This window comes from Protobothrops mucrosquamatus, unplaced genomic scaffold, assembly GCF_001527695.2.
Source record: "Protobothrops mucrosquamatus isolate PMUCROS unplaced genomic scaffold, P.Mucros_1.0 scaffold9318, whole genome shotgun sequence".
NCBI classification, from domain to species: domain Eukaryota; kingdom Metazoa; phylum Chordata; class Lepidosauria; order Squamata; family Viperidae; genus Protobothrops; species Protobothrops mucrosquamatus.
This window is the reverse complement of record NW_015395110.1, coordinates 18,649-28,151: the sequence shown is the minus strand read 5'-3', so window position 1 is coordinate 28,151 and position 9,503 is coordinate 18,649. Positions and strand designations below refer to the sequence as shown.

The window sequence follows — 9,503 nt, the reverse complement described above, 5'->3', positions numbered from 1 at the left end:
AGCATTCTCCAGTCAGTTTCCTTTTTAGATGGCTGGACTTCAATTCCCAGCATTCCCCAGCCTGTATGCTTCAAACTGGAGTTCAACTCCCAGAATTCCCCAGTCAGCACATTTGAAGATGTGTGGACTTCCACTCCCAGCATTCCCCAGCCAGTTTCCTTTTTAGATGGCTGGACTTCAACTCCCAGCATTCCCCAGCCTGTATGCTTCAAACTGGAGTTCAACTCCCAGAATTCCCCAGTCAGCACATTTGAAGAGGTGTGGATTTCCACTCCCAGCATTCCCCAGCCAGCATGCTTTTTAGACGGGTGGACTTCAATTCCCAATTCCCAGCATTCCCCAGCCTGTATGCTTGAAGCAGGTGGACTTCAACTCCCAGCATTCCGCAGCCAGCCACCCATCTTAAAGTCGCCAAGAAACAGCGCAGCAGAGGGCAGTAGAGGATCGCCCATAGCTTTGCTATCCTAAGGTCGTGAGAAACTCCGCCACCTGCTCAGCGGTCATGCACGTCATCGGTGCAATTGCTAAATCCCGGACTAGACTGATAATCAATCACTCTCTCCTTCCCTCCCTCCCTCCCTTCCCCAATCAATCGATCAATCAGTTTCTCGTCCGATGACAGCCCAAAGGGTTACAGCTGATCAGAAGAAGGGGCGGGGCTGGACGGGTAGGTGGGGCTTGTGCCCGGAAGGGCGTGACGTCACTGCAGGGGGGGCTCAAACGACCTCACGTGCTCTCCAGGAGTCACGTGGCGGCGGCTGCTACTTGTGGATGGGCTTCCCCGCAAAGGGTAAGGACTATTTCCAGTGGGAAGGCGAGGCTGGCCGTGGAGGATGGGAAGTGTAGTACAGCACATGCGCAAGGCGTCGGCTGTGTGGGCGGGGCGGTGCTCGGCTTAAGCCTCGTAGTTCCTTGGTTTCGGGCGTTGATTCCCTATAGCAGGGGTCCCCAACTTTGGCCACTTTATGACTTGTGGACTTCAACTCCCAGAATTCCTCAGCCAGGAATTCTGGGAGTTGAAGTCCACAAGTCATAAAGTGGCCCAGGTTGGGGACCTCTGCCCTATAGCTGATCTTCTAATGGTGTGGAACTACAACTCCCAGCATGCCTCGCCTGGGTATTGCAATTGTTACAGCCTTCCCCCGTAAAATCCCCTGATTAATTTGTCGTCCCGCTTTCTCTCCGGTGCAGATTCCCCAACCTGGGGAATTGAAAACTCTGCCCCCGTAGTACTTTTCTTCCTTTTTTTAAAATTGCAAACCAGAAATGTTTCTGACTGGATGCATTTCGAAGTGTGAGTCCTCTTGGCTTTCAGTTTGTTTGAGGTGAGGTTAGAGCAGGGGTCTTCAAACTTGGTCCCTTTTATGACTTGTGGACTTCAACTCCCAGGATTCCTCAGCCGGCGTGCCTGGCTGAGGAATCCTGGGAGTTGAAGTCCACGAGTCATAAAAGAGCCAAGGTTGCCTACCCCTGGCCTAGGGTGTGCAGGGGGTCCATTCTGCAAAACTTGGGTTTGATTGGAGCTCTGCATGAAAAGAACTATGGCTGGGCCTTTGCAAAGTTGTGTCTACTGTCTTGTAAGATACAGGTAGTCCTCAACTTATAACAGTTCATTTAGTGACCATTCGGAGTTACAACGGCACTGAAAAAAGTGACTTGATCGTTTTTCACATGACCATTGCAGCATCCCCCGTGGTCACATGATCAAAATTCAGATGCTTGGCAGCAGACTCGTATTTATAACGGTTGCCGAGTCATATGATCATCTTTTGCAACATTCTGATGAGCAAAATCAATGGGGAAGCCTGATTCACTTAACAACCAGGTTACTCGCTTAACAACGGTTCACTTAACTGTGACAAGAAAGGTTGCAAAAGGGGACAAATTCACTTAACAACTGTCTCGCTTAGCAAGAGAAATTTTGGGTTCCTGGGTTGATGTAAGTCGAGGACTACCTGTACACACACACACACACACACACACACACACACACACACGGATCCTGTAGAGGCCCCTGACCAGCCAGCTAAAATGCCCTCTACCACAAAGATCCCTGGGCAGGTTCCATCAATTCCAAAGGACTTAACCTTACCCAAAAGATCTGTTGGGATTCCTTTATCTCTTAACTGCACCTTTTAATTGTTTTGCTCATGTTTTCTACAGACAGAGCCACAACCCGAAATGCCGAAGGGAGAAAAGAAAAAAACTCCCAGCTCTGCACTTCTACCCATTAGCAAATTCCGAAGGAAATTAGTGGAGAGTATTCAAGGCAACATCTTTGTCGTGGTGACGGGTGAGACGGGAAGTGGGAAAACCACCCAACTTCCCAAATATTTATTTGAAGAAGGTAAGAGCACGTACACACGAGTGTATCCCACTTCCAAGATTCACGGGTGTGGGCAGTTGCCGAGGCTTATGTAGGAGAAGAGCGGGCAGAGTTGGGGGGGGGGCAGAGTTAAGTGTGTCAGCAGCTTAGAGTCATTACATTGTCACAAACGGTCCAACTCTCCTAGAATTCGGTTGACGTTTATCTGGCGCCAATTTAGTATGGAACTTTAGTTCAGATTCTTGTATACAGGCGGTCCTTGTTCTCTCCCAGCCCATGTGAGTCCTTGTTAATTTCACAAGGACAAACCCCTCTTTAACAAGTAGGCTGGAAATGCAGGAAAAACAAACCCCTTTTATTAATTAGACCTGCAAAATGTCCCCAAAGCAAAAACAAACAAAACACGATGCAAACAGAGAATTGTCCCAAGGCAAACAGAACACAACTCAAACGGAGAATTTTCACAGGCAAGGCAAACAGAATCTGATTCCATGAAACTTGAGTTCTTTGCAAACGGTTGCCTTCAGCAACCAGCACCACCCAAACCTTCCCTTTTTATTGTGCAGCCCCAAGGCGTGGCTTCTCAATGCCTTCTCCTCCTCCCTTGGAGCCACCCCATTGCTTCCCTCTGTCCTGCTCTTGTTGCCTGTCTGTGTTTGCCAGCGTCTATGATGTCTTCCAGCTGTGAGTCCTCAGAGTCTGACTCAGCTTCCCCGCACAGCTGAGTCTCAGCCTGAGCACTATTGGAAGGGCCAGGCTCTTCATCAGGTTGTAAGTCCTGGAGCTCATCAGAGCCTTCCTCCGACTCTGATGGCTCTCCAGGCCCCTCCTCCTCCTCCTCCTCTGTTTCCCGGACTCAGCTGCTGGGTCCAGTGGCTGGCACAGACTCACAACAGTCCTCGACTTATGATCACAATTGAGCCCAAAATTTCCTTTGCTAAGCAAGAAAGTTTTTAAGTAGGTTTTTGCCCCATTTTACGACCTTTCTTGCCACGGTTGTTAAGTGAATCATAGCTGTTAAGTTAGTAACATGGTTGTTAAATGAATCTGGTTTCCCCATTGACTTTTGTTTGTCACAAGGTTGCAAAAAGTGATCACATGACCCCTGGCAGGGTGATCTCTGCTCGTTGTTATTCTTCCCTTCTAAAAAATCAGTAATGTTTTGTTTTTTTTTTGCTTGCTTTTCATAGGGTTTGCCAGGCAGGGCACCATTGCTGTGACACAGCCACGGCGTGTGGCTGCCATATCCGTGGCTGAAAGAGTGGCAGAGGAACTAGGCTGCCCAGTGGGGGGCCTTGTGGGATACCAAGTTCGCTTTGAGGAATGCATCTCAGAGGTATGCATTCGAATCCCGCTTATTCTTGGAATTTATTATTATTTATTGTATTTGTGTGCTGGGTTTTTTTTTTCAAGTCAAAAGAGATTCCTGGCTTACGTGTAGTAGCAGGATAATGCCTGTTTTTGGGTTTACGGTCAAAAACAGGAATGACGCAGCATAACAAGGAAAAAAGAATGAGGAGGGGAAAGGGGGGGAAATCCTTGAATCTGATAAGTGGATATTTAAAACAAGTTCCTCTTAGTATTTAATAAAAAGTATATTTTGTTTGAATTTCAAACAAGGTCAGCCAGATATGTAGAGTGGATTTGAAATTTTTATCCAGTGACTTGAGTCTTTCTCAAGGTCTTGGAATAGGCAGATGTAGTTATTTGATGGTATTAAACAGGGGTCTTCAAACTTGGCCCTTTTATGACTTGTGGACTTCAACTCCCAGAATTCCTCAGCCAGGCATGCCTGGCTGAGGAATTCTGGGAGTTGAAGTCCACAAGTCATAAAAGGGCCAAGTTTGAAGACCCCTGATATTAAAGGTATTGTCCCAGGACAAAACTGTTCCAAGTCAAGCTGCCTTTTGCAATTGACTGATGGAGATTTTGTCAATGCCAAGGGTGCTCATGTGGTGTTCCAGATGTTTCGGGATTTGTACCGAAAGCAATCGTGACTATCTTTGTTTTCTTTTGCTGTTCTTTTTACTGATCTTTGTATTTTGTGATTTTTCCCCACTCTGCTCAGGTCCTGCCATGTCCACTATCCAGACTTTTTTGTCTTTCTTATCAACAGTTGTTAAGTCTGGGGTGTCATGCAGCAGGTGCCTGTCTGAATTCTAAAATCCCAAAGCAATTTAGCTTCTATTACTTTTAGCTTTTCTATTACTTTCCCCTATTTTATGGCCCTACCAGTTCTTGCTTGCAGGCATGTGGTATTTCTTGCAAATCTTCCAATGCGCCCTTGTTGCTTCTTTGTCGTGCCGCTGCTTGTAGTCAGTGTGGGTGATCTCCTTGCAGCAACTAACCAGGCGATCCACTGCCTCTTTCTTTTCCAGTCTTCTTTGCAGTCTTCTTTGCAGAAGTATCGCTATCACTAGCTTCTCAATTTCTGTTTTGTATGCATCTTAGCCATTGCCTTGCCTGCTGCTTTTCTTTTTTAAATGTACTGACCATGTAATATTTTGTCTTGCCATGTCTCTTTTCTGTTATTATTGTTTGTCGCGCAGTGACCAGATGTTTAGATTGGTTATTATTACTTTTTTATTATAAGACTAGCTGTACCCGCCCACGCGTTGCTGTGGCTCAGCCTGGTAAAAGCATGTGTTGCTTTTACGTCCAACAGATGGCGCTGTTTTTCAAAAAAAGCATGTTTTTACCTGTCACAGGTGTGACATCTATATAATAGTAGGTATATAAAAACACGCGAGTATTCGAATGCAATGTGGTGTCAAAATTTCAAAGCAATCTGTGAAGAATTTTCGGAGATTTAAGATTTTGAACAAACGAACATTTACATTTTTATTTATATAGATAGATTTTATTAGTTTTTTCCATACATATAATAATAATTTTTCAACCAACGTGTTGTCTGAGTTTAAATACGCGAATACATATTTAATTCCTAATCCTTTATTCTTTTCTCTAACCATCGGTAAAGTAAGTCCCAAATTTGATAATATTCTGTTTCTTCTTTTTCTTTCAGTCTCATAGTCAATCTGTCCATCTCTGCGCATTCCAATATTTTTTTGATTATTTCTTCATCTGGTGGTATTTCTTCATTTTTCCAATACTGCGCAAATATTATTCTTGCCACTGTTGTGACGTGTAAAATCAAATATAGGCTTTGTTTGTTAATCTTTTCTGGCATTATACTTAATAAAAAAAAGTTCAGGTTTAAAATCTACATGTTTTCCCAACATCTTTTCAAACCAAGGATGTATCTTTTTCCAATAATTCTTTTGCTTTATCACATGTCCACCAAACATGATAATATGTGCCTGAGTTATGTTTATATTTCCAACATCTATCTGACATGTTTTTAAACATTTTTGCTAATCTTGTAGACTGGTTATTATTATTATGGTTGGTTGCAAAGTCAGATTGTTTAGACTGGATTTGGCATTTTTATCCACCTCTACCTTCTTCCCAAGGACCTGATTATGAAATGATATGATGATTAGGTTTTTTTTCTGAGGGAGCAGGAAGGCTGAGCGGTTAAAGACGCTGAGCTTGTCAGCTGGATCCGAGCGCCACATGATGGGGTGAGCTCCCATCCTCGCCCCAGCTCCTGCCCACCTAAGCAGTTCGAAAGCATGCAAATGTGTGTAGATAAATAGGTACCACTTTGGTGGCAAGGTAACAGCGCTCTGTGGCGTCATGCTGGCCACATGACCATGGAAGCATCCTTGGCAAAACTGGCTTCCTTGGCTAAATAATGGAAATGAGCATCTCCCCCTAGAGCTGGACATGACTGGATAGGGCAGGGGTAGGCAACCTTGGCTCTTTTATGACTCGTGGACTTCAACTCCCAGAATTCCTGAGGCAGCATGGCTCAGCATGGAAACCTCTCCCTTTCCCCTCAGCATGGCTGGCTCAGGAATTCTGGGAGTTGAAGTCCACGGGTCATAAAAGAGCCAAGGTTGCCTATCCCTGGGATAGGGGAAACCTTTACCTTTATTTTTTATTTACTTTTTTAGTTATTAAATAAAAAGTATTGTCTTTCTGAGTGGTGGATTTCCTTCCAGGAGCGTCAGGAGTTTTCTTTGCTGTAATCAAAAGGATATCGCTGACTAAATATTGATTCTAAACGTCCCAGGAAACTGCAATCAAGTATCTGACAGACGGGTGCCTGTTACGGCAGATCTTGGCAGACCCACATCTGACCCAGTACAGCGTCGTCGTTCTGGACGAAGCTCACGAACGGAGTCTCTGCACGGTCAGTGCTAATAAAATAGGCAGATTAAGATTTATTTCTCTGGCTTGGTGGAAGCTGAACCAGCCAGCCAGGGTTTAAGCATCGTGGGCACTTTGCTCTATGGTGGGCTCATAAAAGACTTCCTAGATCTGAAAGACACAGCATAAGAAGAAGGGGGCGTGGGAGGGAGAAGGAAAAGTGTAAGCTCAGCACCCAGGATAGGGGTAGGCAACCTTGGCTCTTTTATGACTCGTGGACTTCAACTCCCAGAATTGCTGAGCCACCATGGCTCAGCATGGAAACCTCTCCCTTTCCCCTCAGCATGGCTGGCTCAGGAATTCTGGGAGTTGAAGTCCACGAGTCATAAAAGAGCCAAGGTTGCCTACCCCTGACCTAGGACTTAATGAAGTTAAGAGAATGCAGCCAAGGTCAAAACAATACTTTGGGGCTTCAATTCCACGCTGGGTGGCATTTTGAGGTTTCTTTGTTTTTAATCCTCCCATGGAATTTCATTACATCCTTTCCATTCTGGAGTGTGCAGTATAGGTAGTCCTTGATTTATGACTTCAATGGAGCTATCTATCAAGGTCATAAGTCATGAAGGTTGTAAAACAGGTCATTCATGTGACCAATCCAATTTTATAATAATAATAACAATAAAGTTGGAAGGGACCTGGGAGGTCATCCAGTCCAACCCCCTGCTCAGGCAGAAAACCCTATACCATTTCACACAAATGGCTGTCCAGTCTCTTCTTAAAAACTTCCAGTGTTGGAGCATTCACAGCTTCTGGAGGCAGGTTGTTCCACTGGTTAATTGTTCTAACTGTCAGGAAGTTTCTCCTTAGTTCTAGGTTGCTTCTCTCTTTAGTTAGTTTCCATCCGTTGTTTCTTGTCCTGCCTTCAGGCGCTTTGGGGAATAGCTTGACTGTCTCTTCTTTGTGGCAGCCCCTGAGATATTGGAACGCTGCTATCATGTCACCCCTCGTCCTTCTGTTCGTTAAACTAGACCAGGGGTAGGCAACCTTGACTGTTTTATGACTCGTGGACTTCAACTCCCAGAATTCCTGAGCCAGCATGGCTCAGCTTGGAAACCTCTCCCTTTCCCCTCAGCATGGATGGCTCAGGAATTCTGGGAGTTGAAGTCCACGAGTCATAAAAGAGCCAAGGTTCCCCACCCCTGAACTAGACATACCCAATTCCAGCAACCGTTCCTTGTATGTTTTAGCCTCCAGTCCCATCATTATCTTTGTTGCTCTTCTCTGCACTCTTTCTAGAGTCTCGACATCTTTGTTACATAATGGTGACCAAAACCAAAAAAATTTGACAATCTTTTTTGCGGTAGTCATTAAGTAAATGCATTGGTCGTTAAGTGAACCAGTGGTTTGCTATGGACATGGTTTTGCCAACATCCGGAAGTGCCAGTTTTCAGCAAAACCTTCATAAAACACCGTCACGTGACCACGGGAAGTTGCAAACAGCCATAAATGTGGCCGTTTTACTGAGCACCCAAAGTTCAGTCATGTGACCGCAGAGTAGGTGTGACCGTCAGAACTTCGAATCTGGGTAATATGTAGCCCTAAGGTAGGCTGGTTGTCACATTGAACAGATGCTAAGCCATCGGTCATAAGTCGAGGATTGCTTGTAGTATATTCCCAGTCTTTTTTTCCTTTTAGATTAGATTCCCCTACTGGGTGCCTCTAATTCCTGTGGACTAGTGACTTTAAAAGTTTTGAGAGCCTGCTAAAATTCCAGCATGAATCAGATTTGAAGCTTCTTCCTTGCTGTGCTTTTTTTCTCCATCAGAGAATACTTTAGGGTAGTCCTCGATGTACAATTGTTCATTTAGTGACCGTTCAAATTTACATGGGCACTGAAAAAAGGGACTTATGACCGTTTTTCACACTTAAGACCGTTGCAGCATCCCCTTGATCACGTGATCAAACTTCAGATGCTTGGTGACTGACTCATATTTATGACGGTTGCAGCGTCCCAGAGTTTATATTCTATATCCGTGGTGGCGAACCTATGGCATGCGTGCACAGGTGGCACACAGAGCCCTCTCCGTGGGCACACACACCGTCGCCCCAGTCCCAGGCCTTCAGCTGAGTTTTATAAAACTTTTTCGCTTTAGGCCTCCGCCGCCCTGTGCAAAAAAAAATATCAATCAATCAATCAATTTCAACTTCTCGCGGGAAAAAAAAGATCTCGCCAAGTTGGAATTGATTGATTGAACTTTTTAGTCCAACCCAGTCTGCTGTTACCACAGCAGCCACGCCCACCCAATAGGCCACACCCACCCAATGGGCCACGCCCACCCGGCACCCAACGATACATAAGTGGGTTTTGAGTTGCAGTTTGGGCACTCAGTCTCTAAAAGGTTCGCCATCCGTGTTATATATTCTACTTTTACTAATGAAAAGGTCAACTTAGGATTGGCTGTGAAAGAGCACCAGTTGGTTCCAGGTTTGAAAGTGGATTGTTTTTTTTTCAAAATGTGGACTTTAGCAGCACCGCTTCTCTTTCAGGATATCCTCTTTGGCCTATTGAAGCAGCTGCTCCATCGGGAAAAAGAAGTCAAGAGGAAGGAACCCTTGAAGGTCGTGGTGATGTCTGCCACCTTGGACGTGGAGAAGTTCTCGGCGTTCTTCGGGCATTGCTCGGTGGTGGAGATCCCAGGAAGAAAATACCTGGTGGAGGAGGTCTTCTGTGATAGTCTGGGCCCCAGAGATGCCAACAGCTCTGCCTTCATCACAGAGGTACTGGATGGTCACTTTCGTTTTATTTATTTGAGGTGTTCTTGGTGGTCTTGGAGCTTGGTTGTTACCCAGCTAAGTAACATCATCAGTGCTAGAAGGGAATGGGGTGGGAGGAGGAGGAAGAGGAGGAGGAGGAGGAGGAGAAAGAGGACTGTGGGGTCCTTAGTGCTCTCTAAGCTTGCTT

The 9,503-nt window shown here is 45.3% G+C and overlaps 1 protein-coding gene across 1 annotated transcript in view; it reads left to right on the top strand.

The window, feature by feature from the left end:
• Window positions 1-2,181: 2,181 nt before the first annotated feature.
• Window positions 2,182-9,503, top strand: part of LOC107300958 (probable ATP-dependent RNA helicase DHX40) — a gene marked incomplete at its 3' end in the record, with an annotated part of 24,137 nt that continues 16,815 nt past the window's right edge. Inside the window, exons 1-4 of the mRNA XM_029287068.1 lie at window positions 2,182-2,347; window positions 3,517-3,662; window positions 6,465-6,584; window positions 9,089-9,319. Coding sequence (XP_029142901.1) covers window positions 2,182-2,347; window positions 3,517-3,662; window positions 6,465-6,584; window positions 9,089-9,319 — 663 coding nt within the window. The remainder of the gene's footprint in view (window positions 2,348-3,516; window positions 3,663-6,464; window positions 6,585-9,088; window positions 9,320-9,503) is intronic.